The 15,962-nt window shown below is 42.3% G+C and overlaps 2 protein-coding genes across 2 annotated transcripts; both read left to right on the top strand.

The window, feature by feature from the left end:
- The first annotated feature begins 3,410 nt into the window (after nucleotides 1–3,410).
- Nucleotides 3,411–5,986, top strand: LOC103122131 (regenerating islet-derived protein 3-gamma-like). Its single transcript, XM_016192071.2, has 4 exons — nucleotides 3,411–3,520; nucleotides 3,998–4,135; nucleotides 5,337–5,463; nucleotides 5,744–5,986. Exons 1-4 carry the CDS (start codon nucleotides 3,509–3,511, stop codon nucleotides 5,809–5,811), a joined length of 345 nt encoding a protein of 114 aa, XP_016047557.2. The 5' UTR covers nucleotides 3,411–3,508; the 3' UTR covers nucleotides 5,812–5,986.
- A 3,959-nt stretch (nucleotides 5,987–9,945) lies between these two features.
- LOC103122123 (regenerating islet-derived protein 3-gamma-like) lies at nucleotides 9,946–12,474 on the top strand. Its single transcript, XM_007532719.2, has 5 exons — nucleotides 9,946–10,107; nucleotides 10,698–10,816; nucleotides 11,036–11,173; nucleotides 11,811–11,934; nucleotides 12,231–12,474. Exons 1-5 carry the CDS (start codon nucleotides 10,041–10,043, stop codon nucleotides 12,296–12,298), a joined length of 516 nt encoding a protein of 171 aa, XP_007532781.2. The 5' UTR covers nucleotides 9,946–10,040; the 3' UTR covers nucleotides 12,299–12,474.
- Nucleotides 12,475–15,962: the final 3,488 nt, after the last annotated feature.

The following is a 15,962-nucleotide window of genomic DNA, read 5'->3' as shown; positions in this document are numbered from 1 at the left end:
CCTGATCCAGTTCCTGGTCCTTTTTCCAGCATTGAAATCATCTCCCCGGACAATAACTTGGACCCACCTGCATATCAGATGTGAGGCTCAGAAAAAAAAACCAAAAAACTAGTAAAGTCATGGGCCCTTTGGAATATAACTAAAGTAGGCCTACTAACTATCTTCAAAACGGAGAGCCCAAATCTTCATCTGCAATATCCAGCCTTTAGGTTCATGATTAGCCAATAATTTGTTTGGCTTTATATGTTAACTCTTTTTTTAGCCACCAAGTTGCAGATGATACCATGATGCTAACTGGACTTCCCTGGGCAGACAACCCCACTAATGTGTCCTGGAACCCGGCTTCCCCAGAGCCCTGCCCTGCTAGGGAAACAAAGAAACAGGCTGGGAGTATAGATCCACCTGTCAATGTCCATGTTCAGTGGGGAAGCAATTACAGAAGCCAGCCCTTCCACCTCCTGCACCCCATAATGACCCTGGGTCCATACTCCCAGAGGGATAAAGAATAGGAAAGCTATCAGGGGAGGAAATGGGATGCAGAGTTCTGGTGGTGGGAGTTATGTGGAGTTGTACCCCTCTTATCCTATGGTTTTTGTGCGTGTTTCCTTTTTATAAATAAAAATTTTTTAAAAAAGAGAAGGCAGATAGGAAAAAAATGAGCAAATATATATAATTATAGATAGTTATAGAAATAATAGTCAGTGTGTATATGTGATCTTGGGAGAACTACTGCAGTTTCCAATGAAGGATATGGGGACAGAGAACTCTGGTGATAGGAAAGGTGTGGTATCATACCCCTGATATAAAAGAAACTCTGGTCAGATGAAACTGTTTGCCAGGAACACACATAGAACTGAACAGTCTTGGTGTACTCTAGAGATAAGTAGTAACAGGCAACAGGTATGCTCTGCTAGAGCCAGGAGATAACTTGGTGGTCTTGATTAATTATAGAGTAAGTGTAACTTTAAACTAAAATAGCTTTCTTTCCATGTACTCAGTATAAAAGAGATTGTGCTCGTAATAAACTTTACCTAGGGTCTATCCTTGGTCTCTGCCCAATTTCATTCAGCGCTTCTCCACCTTGGGTCCCCAACTCTTGACACCAGGTGAGCTTTCTCACGGTCCCCTACAGTTTACTTCTAGTAAGTTTATATACATATAATTTACATAAATACTGCTTATCATGATTCTAGTTCATAGTGATGGTGAGAAACACTCAAGTGGTATGATTGAAAAGACATATTCAAGTCAAATTGTAACTTTATTTTTTACATTTAATAAATTCAAAAAGTGAGTTATATACTTATATATCCATATATCCTCCACTTAGAAATAATAATTATTATCATTTATGGCTAGTTTCTTTGTATGTCTTTCACTCCTGCTTTTCCCTCATTCTATCACACACACATACTTTTTTTTCTTGAATAATTTGAGTTAAAATTGTAAAGATCATAGCTTTCCTATAAAAGGATTTTCTACTTAATATAACATTATCAACCTAACAAAACCAATAGTCTCAGAACTTCACATATTGGTTAATATTTACAATTTTGAGTTACACCTCAAAAAGCTCTACTAATCAGTGTCCAGTTAAAATTTAGCCAAGGAAGATGCAAGGGGAAGTATAAATCCTGGTTCTGGGAAACAGCTGCTGATTTGAAAGAGGCAACATCTGTGGTCATTCCCAGTCTTTGCTGGAAATGATCTCTTCTCCATGGCAGGAATTTCATAGAACAAATGCCATACCCTTCTCTGGACAGCTATTTTTGCTTCAAATTCTTGTTATTCCTTGGCAGTGCCCCCCCCCCCCGTCTTCTTTTAAAAGTTAGTTCTTTTCTTGTTTGACAACCCATCGGAGGTTCCCGCCAGACAGGTGAGTGGCAGCTGAGACTCTGTGTCACACATTTGGAGGGAAGTATTGGAGGTCACTGTTCTCAGAGAATACAGGGGACTTAACACACACGGAAAGTTGAGAGGAGATCTCAGAGAGTACAGCACACAGATTTTTACAATCTCTCCACAAGTATAGTAGGTGATAGATGTCAGAAATTGTAATGTACGCCTAGAGGAGCAGAGTAAGGTGTTTTTGTCTGGTTTTGCTTCTGCAGTACTGAGGTCTCCCTATGCCCTGTCCCTCTCTACACTCTGCTAATGTTCCAGGGAGACTTCTCAGGCAAACAAGATTCTGCCTCCATGGCTTCCCTCACAATGTCCTGGTTGCTGCTCTCCTGCCTGATGCTCCTATCTGGGGTCCAAGGTGAGATCCTTCTGCCTGTCACTGGATTCTTTGAAAATATCCAGGGCTCAGGACAGGAGAGAGGCTCCCTGTGACTAACGAAGTGCATCCTCTCTCCTCTCCATTACAATGCCTGCTTTTCCTCCACCATCATCCCTTCCATCAGGAGAGATACTGGTGGAAGACACAAAGTGGATAAGAAACAGTAGAGTGAGGTGATGTCCCATCTTTGTAGTGGGACCCTATGGTGGTAGGTGAAGATTATAGTGTGGGGGTCCAGGCAGTGTTATACCTATTAAATGCTGACATTACAATGCACTTGGTCCCCACCTGAAGGGGGAAAGCTTCGTGAGTGGTGAAGCAGGACTGCAGGTGTCTCTCTGTCTCTTTCCCTCTCCTCTCAATTTCTCTCTGTTTTTAGTAAATAATAAATCAATAAAACCAGTAAAAATTAAAAGATTAGTGTTGGTATGCTTCTGGATTCTGCTTGTGAGACCTTCTGTTTTTATCATCACATTGCGTTCGCTTGTGTTGCTTGCGATGTATTCTGTTTGCACGTCCACTGTTGGCTGGGCACCCCCCTGCCTCTGGGATATTGGTTGGGTCTCCCCACCCCCACCCCTGGGACATTTGGTTTAGTCATGGCTGGTTCGCACTTCTTCCTTCTCCCCGCCCTCTAGTACCTATTTGCTTAGTTCCTGACTCTTCTGGGGGAGGAGAGAGATGCAGGACAGAATTGGGCTGTGATCAGATTAGATTAGTATGTTGAACCGCATCCCCGCTCGTGAATAAAGATTGAACTGCGTTCTCAGCTCAGCCATGAGTCTCTGGTCGTCTCTGTCTCCCACCCGCAAAGCCAGCCTGGCAAAAAACGACAGATTAGTGTGTAAAATCAATGAGACAAGGAGAAAAATGACTTAAGCCCTAACAAGCAATCTTGAATATTGAAGAGGAATTATTTTAAATAAAAATAAATAAATAGAAAGAAAGAAAGATGGGAAAAGCTAAAAGAGATGGCAGTGTTAAGTCAAATATCAATAATCCTGAAAGTTTAGAAAAAGGTAAAGGCTTCAGCTGGGATTTTGTATCTTTTGCTGCTTGCCAAGCACTAGCCATACCCATTCCCACTCTTTCTTTCATTTCATCTCTCCTCTGTATCCCATCTCAGGTGAAGACTCCCAAGAGTCCTCTCCCCGGCTCAGCTGTCCTCAGGGCTCAGTGGCCTATGCCTCCCACTGCTATGCTTTGTACCTGACGCCCAGATGTTGGATGGACGCAGAGGTGAGTAGCTATACTGACCAGCAGGTGTTTCGTGGGATATTTCACTGGGCACATGGGGGGGGGGTAGCTCCATTCTATGGGGTGTCTTGAGGAAGAAATGAATCACTCTTATCTTCCTTATTCACATGTCTCTCTTCCCCTCCTTCTGCTGTGCTTTCATCCCAGTGTCTCCTGAAACTTTTTTTCTTAATATTTCTAATATATTTATTTACCTATTATTGGATAGAAATGGAAATTGAGAGGGCACAGGAGATACTGAGGGAAGGGAGAGAGAGAGAGAGAGATGCAGTCCTTCTTTAACACTCATGAAGATTTCCCCACAGAGGTGGGGAACAGGGGTATGAACCCAGGTCCTTGTGCATTGTAACAGGTGTGCTCAATCAGGTGCACCACTGCCTGGCTCCTCCTTAAACTTTAATTTAATTTAAGTTTGTTTTGTTTTTTCCTTAAACTTTTTATATCTCCCTTCCCAAACAGATAAACTGTCAGAAGCGACCTGCAGGACATCTTGTGTCTATTCTCAGTAGGTCTGAAGGATCCTTTGTGGCCTCTCTGATCAAAAACAATTTGAGTAGTTTCTCCTACATCTGGATCGGGCTTCATGACCCTACAGAGGTATGATTTCATCTCCATTTTTTTTTGAAGTGTTACATTTGCTTCTTAATATAATTAACTTTCAATGAATACATATATATTTATTAGTCTGATAGGACAGGGAGAAATTGATGGGTGATAGAGGGAGACAGAGACACCTGCAGTACTATTTCACCACTTTCGAAGCTTGTTCTCATCCCCCACAGGTGGGATCTGGGGCTAGATGCTGGGTGCTTGTGCATTATAACATGTATGCTTAACCAGGTGTGCCACTGCTCAGCACAGATGAGGTGTGCCCTGATCTTCTACTCATTAAATTTCAAAGTGTCATAGGTGCCATTTTTATCTAATCTACTCTCCATCTGTATGACATACCTTGGATAGATCTGGATCCCAAGATGTAGGTGGGAGGGAGGCAGGTAATGGGGAAAACATAAGTGAGCTAAAGTAAGAACAAGAGCTAAATTCTGTGGAGGCCCCTCTTCTGCAACTAAGTCACTCTGCCTCTTCTAAAACGTTAACACAATCCACACAGAAATTCTTGTAAATCAGTTCTCTTGGCTTTGTAGAATTTGACACAATGTGCTAAATCAACTCTAAATCAAAGTAAGAATTGTTTCTCCCCAGGGAGTCGGGTGGTAGCGCAGTGGGTTAAGCGCATGTGGTGCAAAGCACAAGGACTGGGGTAAGGATCCAGGTTTGAGCCCCCTGCTTCCCACCTGCAGGGGAGTCGCTTCACAGGCAGTGAAGTAGGTCTGCAGGTGTCTATCTTTCTCTCCCCCTCTCTGTCTTCCCCTCCTCTCTCCATTTCTCTCTGTCCTATCCAACAACAATGACATCAATAACAACAATAATAACTACAACAATAAAACAAGGGCAACAAAAAAAAGAATAAATAAATACTAAAAAAATTTTAAAAACATTATTAAAAAAAAAGAATTGTTTCTCCTTACAGAACAGACTTAGAGACTCAAAAGGTAATCACAAATGTAATTCCAGTTGCTATTTGGTCTGTATCATGCCATTATGAGTGGTCTTATTGGTCTTTATGACTTTTATAGTTGAAATTTTTCAAGAGAAATAGAAATTATTTTTAAAAATTCCCAGAGGACAGCTCTGATGTATACCAAATTCATGCCAAAATAAATGGTATTTGAGAAGGAGTCAAGGATCTGGAATGGGGTCATTTCTCTTGACACAACTACATTCTGTATCCTCACAGGGTTATCAACCCAATGGACTTGGGTGGGCATGGAGCAGCACTGAGGTGCTGAATCATCATGCTTGGGAGAAAATCCCTCCTAGCTATCCTTATCCTGGCTACTGTGGAAGTTTGACACAAAATTCAGGTAAGAAATAAAGAAATCACCTTCTGGCTATACTATTCCACACCCTCAAAGTCCTTTTTCTGAGTCAAACTTGTAGGAGATTCTCCTGAGCTGAGAAATGCAGTATTGCTTATCTTCCCAATCCCTTTGTATTTTTCCTTTCTTTGTGTTTTCTTCTCCTGAAATAGGACACTGGTGATGTTGAGGAAGAGGTTTCAACTGGAGTTAGAGGCTGTCATAGCTCACCATTAGGCCAGCAGCTAACAGTTGTATTCACATGAGCTCTTTTCTCTCTTTCTAGGGTTTCAGAAATGGAAAGATTTTGGATGTAATCTGGAATTACCCTATGTCTGCAAGTTCATGAACTAGGTCAATGGCCAGTTAACAACCTGATTTGGCTCTGCACTTCATCATGGACAAATAACTAAATTTGAAGACCCATACTTATAGAGACTGTTTTTCTCCATAAACCCACCATGACTAACCTCATTCTGACCTTTCGTTTCCTCTCTGTCATTTCTGTCTTCTGTATATTCAGAGCTTGTTGTTTCAAAGAACAATAATACAAATTTTATTCTGTAACTGTCTTGTGCATTTCAATTTCATAGATAGAAACTATGAAGAAAATGGGTGGGAAAGGAAATGAAGTGAGTCTTTTCTCTGCTCAATTTGACTTAAGACCCTGTAGAGAAGTTTACCTGTGAGCCAGTTTATCAGGACAAGTGAGCCTTTCCAGCTCATGGTAGATTTGGATAGTAGATGTATGAAGTCTTTTGCTCACAAATTTCCCCAGGCCAGGTCTCTGGTTATGCACTATAACCAGTCTCAGGGTATCCCATGATGTCTCAAACAGTACTCTTAAATTTATTATGGTGAGTGTAGAGATTATTATTTTTTACAATTTTTTTCTTTTTAAAAATATTTATTCATTCATTCATTCCCTTTTGTTGCCCTTGTTTTTATTGTTGTAGTTATTATTGTTGTTACTGATGTCGTTGTTGCTGGATAGGACAGAGAGGTCAAATTGCCTCTCCCCCTAAAACAACAAAAGACCCAACTGAAGCCATAATCTACAGCTGAAAGATCCACAGCCTCAGATGGGTGCTCGAGTGTGGTTGGGACGAAACAGGGCATGGGTTGCAGAACAAACAGCAAAGTCAAATCAGAGCTCCAGATGGTGTGGGCACTGAGCTGCGCCATTTTGGTGATTTCACTTTAATCGCAACAAGCAAGTAACATTGTTCCTAGTGCTGGAAGAAAAGAGACAGGGGCTTAAAACCTCTCAATCTTTATTTTAGCTCGGGGGTGTGGGGGGTGAGGGGTGTTAGCCTTCCGAACTTAAGGCAAGGGCACAACATAAAACAGGGCATTTGTGACCCCAAGACAGCCCAAAGTAATCACCTCCTCCCACCCCATCCCATCTGCTGCAGGCCATACAAACAAAAGAAAACTAGAGATCATAATACCATAACCTGCTAATATCAATAACCATCACAAAAATATGCACAAGCAGAGAAACAGAACAGCCAACCATGCCATATCAGTCAGACAGAAATGAAACAGGAAATCCAAGGAATTACAGATTTTGAGAGACTTTCAGAAACAGAGTACAGAAAGCTCATTATGAGGACTCTCCAAGAATTAAAACACACAAGAGAGGAACTTATAACAGAGTTCACTTCTTCTTCTAGTGTTTGCCCTTCTTCCGTAGCCAGTCAACAGCATCAGGTTGAGCCTGATGTAAAGTTTCGAGACCTCCTTTGAATCTGGAGAGGTGGCAGTCGTTGACTATGTGGGTCATAGTCTGTCTGTAGCTGCAGGGGCAGTTCACTAAGAATCTTCAAATCTTGAACGAACTTCAGTCAGAACTCACTAAGCAGTTAGGAAGCATGAAAGAAAAAATTTCAAACAGAACTCCAGGGAGTAAAAGACACTCTATGCAGTCCATGCCCAGGTAGAAAGCTTAGGAAGTAGACTCACACATTCAGAAGAAATAATCTCCAATCTAGAAGATATGGCCAACCCACTCTTCCAATTCAAAGATGAGAGAGAGGAATGGTTCAGAAAGACTGAAGCAACTCTCTGTGAAATTGCAGACTCTATCAAAAGATTGAATAGAAGAGTGATAGGTATCTGAGGAGAAGTACAGGGCCAAAGGCCCAGAGTCCATTTTCAGAGCAATTTTAGCTGAGAATTTACCTTACTTAGGAAGCCCTCAGAACACTCTTATTCAAGAGGCAGAACGATCACCCGGATTTATAAATACAAAAAGACCAACGCCAAGGCACATTATTATAAAACTATCAAAAGTCAATGACGAGGAAAAATTTTGCTGGCTTGTAGAGAAACGAAATAAGTTACATACAAAGGCAGAGATATAAGACTTTCATCAGATTTCTTTTCACAAACTCTAGAGGCAAGGAAAGGGTGGAATGACATATTTAAAGTTCTAAAAAAGAGGGAATTTCAGCCACTAATATTCTATCCTGCAAAATTATCCTTCAAATATGAGGGAGAAATAAAGGTTTCCTCAAATATTCAAGAACTAAAGGAATTTGCCACAATCAACCCCACCTTACAAGAACTACTGAACCTAGTCCCACAAGAAAGGAGGATGTAAAGGAATACATGTTTCAAATAATAAGTTGCAGATGTTACCATGACTCCCCTGGATAGATGACCTCACCAATGTACCCTGGAACCTCATCTCTCCAGAGCCCTGCCCCAGTAGGGAAAGATAGAGACAGACTGGGAGTATGGATCTACCTGTCATCACCAACAGGAACAACATAGTGGACCCCTTTTTGGACCCTATAGGACCTTGCCCTCAATGTGGATCAACAATGGTAGGGACTGTTCCATTCTCCGAAGGGAGGTTAGTGCAGCCTAGAATGTTCCTAGCCATGACCACAGAATGTGAGCTCATGCACAGGTTACATAGGCTCCTGTTCTGAATATGGGCCCCAGATCAAACTGATGGGGTTTACAGTTAACAATATTTAAACACTTTTCCCATATTTGAAAGTTATTCTCTTTCCTGATCCATCTTTCTAATCCTTTTTCCAACTATGACACCACCTCCCCCAGAGAATACCTTGGGTCCATCTGCATATTAACTGTCAGACTCAGGCAAAAAAAAATAGTAAAAGTCAATGGGCTCCTTGGAATATACCTCCTAGCTTTTTCCAAAATGGAGACCCCAAATCTTGATCTGCAATATTCCAGAATTTAGGTTCATGATTAGCCAGCAATTTGCTCTGTTTTATACTTTAATTCCTTTTTCAGCCACCAGGTTCCAGATGCTACCATAATCCCAGAGGGATAAAGAATAGGAAAGCTTTCAAGGGATGGGATGGGATACAGAGTTCTGGTGGTAGGAACTGTGTGAAATTGTACCCCTCTTATCTTATGGTCTTGTCAATATTTCAATGTAATAAATAAATAAAAATTTTAAAAAGAGTGTACTAGAAATTACTTTCATTCTACAGTCATCTCACAAGGGGGATTGTCAGCAGTCTGGCACATTAGGCACCTTGAACAGTCCAGTTCTGTCTTTCATGCAAAATAGCATCATATCTCCACTTTAAACCAGACCCTTCTAGGAGCTATCACTCCCCCCACATCTTTCTCCCTTATGGAATTACTCAACAGCAGTTATCCTTACGGTTTGATTGACTTAATTGCGACTTTCTCTGATGATTGTCATTACCCTTTGTGGAATCACCACCTCTCCAAGGTATGGCAAGGAAAGTTTTTCCTTATCTTTATTCTCCTTGTCAAATGACTCTGAATTTCTTCGAAATGTCATGGCTAAGGACAACCACCACCCACCACTGCTATTCTTCTCTCCAGTACAATCAGTATCCTCACTTCTCTGAAATACTTAATGTTACTACACTTGTGTCTTATTATCTTTCACTATTTGTTAATTTTAACAGAAAATGAAAAATTTTTAAAGTGTTCTAACAAATTCCTGTAAATACTTAATATCACATTTTGTGTCAAGATTCCCTGCCAAGAAAACCACACAGGCAGTACAGACTTGACATATTCCCAGGGGAAGTTTGCTCTGCTAACTAGAAAATGGCTAACATCTGCAGCAATTCTCAGGCTTTACATAGAAATGGCTCCTAATCTCCTTGAGCCAAGACAAGAATGCCCCATGACTCTTATACTGGTTAAATAGCCCTTATTCATTTCAATGCCCCTCCCACCCATCTACTTATAAAAGTCCCCTCTACAGATCTGACAGAACTTCACAGATCCTTGCATGACAGGTAAGTGGAATTTGAGAGAGGAGACTCATGACAGTGGTTCTATCTTACATGTTGGGGAGAGGTATAGAAGACTCCCAGCCCTCAGAAGGCATGGGTATTCTGAGACTCAGCCAAGGCCAGCATATGAGGTGTCCAGGCTATTGGTGTGTACCGAGTTTTCAATCTTTTTCAAGACTGTAGAAGGGGATAGATGTCAAGAAGATCAGTTTATTCCTAGCAAACTAGGCAATGGCAAAGAAGCAGTAGACCTCTTGCGTCTGTAAGCCCTTTCCTGTCCCCACTTCTCCATTATCTCTGATTACCTCATCAGTTACAGACACGATGATGGCCTTCCCCATTGTGTCCTGGGTGTTCCTCTCCTGCCTGATGTTCCTGTGTCACACCCAAGGTGAGATGTCTCTGCCTCTCATACTGGATTGTTTGTAATGTTAAGAGCTAGGTAGACTTTTTATTTTCTTCCTTGGAAGGAAGAAAATAAAAAGTCTGGATATGGGACCGATTAAGTGAAGGGAAATTTTCTTCTTTCAAACTTTGTTGAAAAGCCCAACTCTTCCCCCTCTCTGGAATGACAGTAGGAAATTTAAATTTTCTCTTTCCTCATATCTCATTACTGGCCTTTCACATTTTCACTCTGCCCCTACTAACTTAGAGGTTGCTCAAAACGGGGGAAGTTATTTAATTCCACGGTTGACAATCCACTTCACAGCCTCCCATTCCTAGTCATTCTGAAGGAAGGGATGGTGGCCATTGAATCTTGAAACACAGGCAGTTTTCTTGAGAAAAAACATGCTCTTAAGCTGATGACATATGCCTTTATTTAAAAGTGTGGTAAAGTTGAAGGTGACATTTCATTTATTAAATGACACTTACTGTCATTTCCCAAGCCCTGAATTCACAAACATTCTTCAAGGTGCCTCTCTCACCCTGGCCCATTATCTCCCTCTAATGTTATCACTCCACTTACTGTTTCAACTACAGGTGATGAGTCCCAGAAGGAACAGTCCTCCCCACGGATCAACTGTCCTACAGGCTCCAAGCTTTATGCTTCACATTGCTATGCTTTGTTTCTGACACCAAAATCCTGGATGGAGGCAGAGGTGAGAACCTGGGCTTCTAAGGAATTGTTTTAATGAGCTCTGGATTAGAGACCCGGGAAGAGGTGAGTGTAGGGGACAGTTTCCATGTCCTGGAGTTCCTGGGATAACCCCAGGAACTGAGTAAGTGCAATCATCCTTTGCATATAACCCCTTCTCACCTCCATCTGTCATGCCCTTTCTGAATCAATATTAATCTCTGCACCTCCATTTCTCACACAGCTGAACTGTCAGAAGCAGCCCTCAGGACACCTGGTATCTGTGCTCAATGGGTTTGAGGCCACCTTTGTGGCCACCCTGATAAAGAGCAGTGCCAACAGTTACAGTTACTTCTGGATGGGACTGCATGACAACTCAGAGGTGTGTTATATCTTTCATTCTCTGTAACTTCCCGATACTCAGTAACTACTAGATACATTTGTCCCTAATGCCTGCACAGGAAATATTCCAGATAGTGTTCAACTTCAGAGATCTAGTGTGTATTTGGTGTAGGAGGATTAGTTAAGACCAGAGGAGAAATTTGATGTGTGTATGTTTGACTTATCTTGAGTCAAACTTAAAAATGTTTGAGTTTTTTACACAGTCCAGACTGGAGGCCTTGTGTGCTTCACAAAGTTCTTACTCATTTGCTGAGGAAATTGTCCATGAAGAGATGATGCATCTTTTCTCCATAGATTCAGAGGATCACCACAAATAAACCAGCAATTGTTCATCCAGAAACATGTTAATCTAAGTAGTCCCATTGTGTGTGTGTGTGTGTGTGTGTGTGTGTGTGTGTGTAGTGAGTGAGTGAGAGAGAGAGCAAATTTGGGCTTTGAAATTTTTCAAGAAGAACTAAGAATTATAGAGTGTTTCCCAATGCAGGGGCTTTATTGCTAAGAGCATAAAAAGAAAAAAAAAAACTATGATGACTAGGAGAAGATCAGTGGTTCAGAGAGGACAGGAAATGACTATAAGAATGGTTCAGTTTCACCAGACTCTATCTTCTATCTGCTAGGGTCAAGAATCCAATTTATCTGGATGGAAATGGAGTAATAATGATTTTACAAATTACAATGCTTGGGAAAAAACTCCTCCCACCACTTCAAACTCCTTCTGTGGGACCTTAACACGAAACTCAGGTAAAAAGCAGAGGGGCAACCTTCAGCCATTTTTTTCCCACTATTTTATCCCACATTTCTGAACCCAATGTACAGAAAAAAGAAAAAAATCTACATCTGGGACATAGGCAAGTTTTGCTTGTCTTCTTCTGTCTCTTCTTCTTCTGTCCTAGTTAGAAGAGCCTCGTTAGCCTACAGGGTCACTATAAAGATAGGAAGAAGAGGGTTTTGAATGCAAGTCTAGAGTCTGGGACACCTTTCCACTGGGTTCATAGTCTCTCCTAGCCCCATTTACACAAACTCTTCTGTCTCTCCAGGATTTAAGAAGTGGAAAGATTATAACTGTGATTCAGCATTACCCTATGTCTGCAAGTTCAAAAGCTAAGTCACATGGGAAGTCCACAGGCTGAGTTTGGGCCAAGAGACCTAGTAAAAGGAAAGAAACTCTGAAGACTTCTCATTCGAAGGAATGTCTCCTCCACATGACCAAACCTAACCACCTGATCTGGACATACTCTTTCCCCACCTCATGTAATCATGTATACTCCATGACCTGAGTTTTCAAAGAGCAATAATAAATTCAGTTGGATGGTTTACATTGTATGTTTACAGGTAGACTTGTAACCACATTTGTACCCTAGTTGATGTAGAATTTAAGTTAGAACATATGAAAATGTGTTTTCCAGTATAGTACATGACCTTCGTATTTCCCCATACCAGGTCCACATTTAATGGACACAGTCAGAATTAGAGACTCTGACCATGTTTAGAACAGGACTTTTACATTGGTAAAAACAACAACAACAGGGTTTTGTTTGTCTGTTTGTTTTCTCAATGACTCCTCTATTCTAGAATATTACCTGGATACTGTGATAAAATAAATGAATAAAAAATTGAATGGAGGGACAGCAGCTAGTGCACCTGGTTAAGTACATGAACTACCATGCATGAGAATCTGAATTTGAGCCCCTGTACTCCACTTGCAGGGGGGAAGCTTCAGAAGCTGTGAAGCAGTGCTGCAGGAGTATCTCTTTCTCTATATATACCTATCTCCCCCTCTCAATTTCTATCTATCTCATGAAAAAAAAAGCCAAGAAAATAAAGAAATCAAATGAATGATGAAAAGTACAGAATGACAATTGAGCCACATTTATTGTGACTAGTCTCCAAAGACATGAAAGCAATCCTTTAAATTGCTATGTATTTTGATATCTTTGAAATGCTGGCCTCACCTCAGTAGGAGAGGTTAGTAAATCACTTCTGAACCTGAACTAGTACACTAAACCCAAGACTGACATTTTTTTAGATGCCAATATATCCTCTAGTCTCAAGCCATAAAACTTTCTAAATTCAGTCAGTACTGGATTGGGATGTCTTTGCCTGGCAGATTTAGACTAACAGATTTTGAATGAAAAACAAATGGTACTATTTGAAATAAAACCCCTATCACTGACTTGTCATGTTATCTATCTATGTATTCCTTTGCTTATCACCATATACCAAGCATCCCCTCGCCCACCTATTTTACCATATAGTTCTACTCTGGCGTAAAATTCGCTTGGTTAGTTTTCTATTCCTAATCTAGAAAAATGTTTTCATGTTTAAAATATGCTCCCCCCAAATAGATTTAACAGCAATACTGTCATGCCAAGGTATTGCCTATCTCTCTCTCTCTCTCTCTCTCTCTCTCTCTCATACACACTCTCTCTTGGACTCCAGGGTTATCGCTGGGACTTGGTGCCTGTACTACAAATCCACTGCTCCTGGAGGTTATTTTTTCCCCTTTTGCTGTCCTTGTTGTTTATGGTTGTTGTTGTTATTGCTATTGTTGTTGTTATTGTATAGGACAGAGAGAAATTGAGTGAGGAGGGGAAGACAGAGAGGGGAAGAGAGAGACACCTGCAGACCTGCTTCACTGCCTGTGAAGTGACTCCCCTGCAGGTGGGGAGCCAGGAATTCAAACCGGGATCCTTAAGCACTTGCTATTTGCGCCATGTTCGCTTAATGCGCTGCGCCACTGCCTAGCGTCCCTATCACTCTCTCTTTCTCAAGATTTTATTTTAATGAGAAAGACAGGGGAGAGAGAGAGAGCTGGAGAAGTCAGAAGGAAGTGCCACCCTCGTCCTGGGGGTCTAGCACTGGTGTGAGGAGCAGGACTCTGAGCAGCATAGGGTTCAGGGGACAAGCCCACAGCCACTCCCCAGGGAATGTCTGCAACCCCACACTCCTGTACCCCTACCTGTAGCCGCCCAGTGGCAGGTCCAGCACCACGCCCAGCACAGGCTCCAGAGGGAGTGGTCAGCCAGGGGTGCATCCCCCAGAACTCCAGCCCCCCCAGCCCTCCTAGATCCCCAGTCACCCTCAGCCCTCCAGAACCCCCCTAGTACCCTAGCACTGCAGCCCCCCAAACACCTTCAGCACCCCCAGCTGCAGCTGCCCACCATCCCCAGCCTCAGTGCCAGGCCCTGCAAAGGCTCCAGTCTCTCAGTTCCTTGTGGGGAAGGCTGGCACACAAGCCAGTGCCCACTTGTGTAGGTAGACTCACATTGGGTGTGCAAGACTTTTAAGCACAGACTCTGAGGCCCTAGGTTCAGTCCCTGGCACTGCCACGAACCAGTGCTGACCAGTAATCTGCTAAAGTAAAATAAAAGAAATTAAATAAATAAAATGTGTGGCTGGAAAATTAATCATTTAAAAAGGAAAAGAAGCCAGTGCCTGGGAGGGAGTGCCCTTGCCCTCCAGCTGCTTCTACATCTGTCTGTTTGTCTGTCTACCTATAGGTCATCTGTCTACTCATCTACCTCTCTAGCCATCCATCACTCAGATGTATCAAGCAAGCTCCACAAACCTGTCATCCATGTATTTCTGTATCATGTACCTATGCCTGCCATCTATTGATACATCATCCGCCCTTCACCACTGCCACATACCTGTGTTGCAATGGGAGGAGAAACCAACCCAGAGCATAGTTCCCTGTTTCCCAGAGACTTCTCTCTAGTCACTGTGGGGAAACAAGGGGGCCAGAGACATCAGGCTCAGGTAAGCAAGAGAAAATTTGCTAGGGACAGACACCTGTGCACGGATGCAGACAGGACCCCTGGTAGGGCAGAGGGGCAGAAAGAGCAAGAGGCTGAGGAGGCTAAAAGGCTGAAGAGCAGAAGGGACCCTGTTCTATTTCAGAACTCTCTACAGGCAGGCACACAGGTCTCTGGGGTTCTGCAGGCTTTCCTTAGCCCCCAAACACCAACATAGGGCCAGAGTCTCCTCCCTCCCCCCACCCCCACCCCCACCTCACTTAGGGATGGCGAGAAGGTGTGGGCTCTACCCAATGGGCAGACAGGGAAGGGCTCCACAGGCCTCAGGGCTCTGGAAACCTCCTCAGCACTGTCTTCAAGTAGGTCCAGGCTCTCTGTGGCTTCCTCCCTAAGGTAGAAGATAGCATTTGCTGAGGGCGTCCCAGAGAGGGAAGTTAGGGCTCTAGAAAGTGTGCACCAACAAACCTCGCTGTGAGAGCTCCCCACTGTGGTGTGTGCACTGAACCAGGTGCACCACATGGGAGTAGCATGATAAGCATCAAAGGTGGTCCATGGATGGTGGAATGGTGCTTTGGTATTTCTCTCTATTTATCTCCTTATCTCTCATTTCCTTTCTCTCCTTCTACTTCCCACTTTATAAAATGGAGCATAACAATTGGTCTAGGGACAATTTCCTATATCCATGAGAAGCAAATGAAAGAAAAGCTTAGGAATAGGGAAGTGGAATGGTGCATCAGTCTATCACAACACTTCAATGTAAGAGCACTAGGATTAGATTCCTGGCACCTCATATGCCAGAGTACAATAGTGTTCTTCTGGTCTTTTTCTTTTCCTCTCACTTTCTCTCACATATACGCCTCCATAAAACATATACCTAAATGTTTTTGAGACAAACATAAAACTGAGTTCATTCTTCTGTAGACCTGAGCAAATCACTATGGCCAGGAGAAGACTACCAATTGCTATTTAAATACAGAATCATTGTCTATGTTTTAATCAATAGTATAGCACAGA

Source organism: Erinaceus europaeus, chromosome 8 (genome assembly GCF_950295315.1).
Source record: "Erinaceus europaeus chromosome 8, mEriEur2.1, whole genome shotgun sequence".
Taxonomy (NCBI): domain Eukaryota; kingdom Metazoa; phylum Chordata; class Mammalia; order Eulipotyphla; family Erinaceidae; genus Erinaceus; species Erinaceus europaeus.
This window is presented reverse-complemented; position numbering and strand designations above follow the sequence as displayed.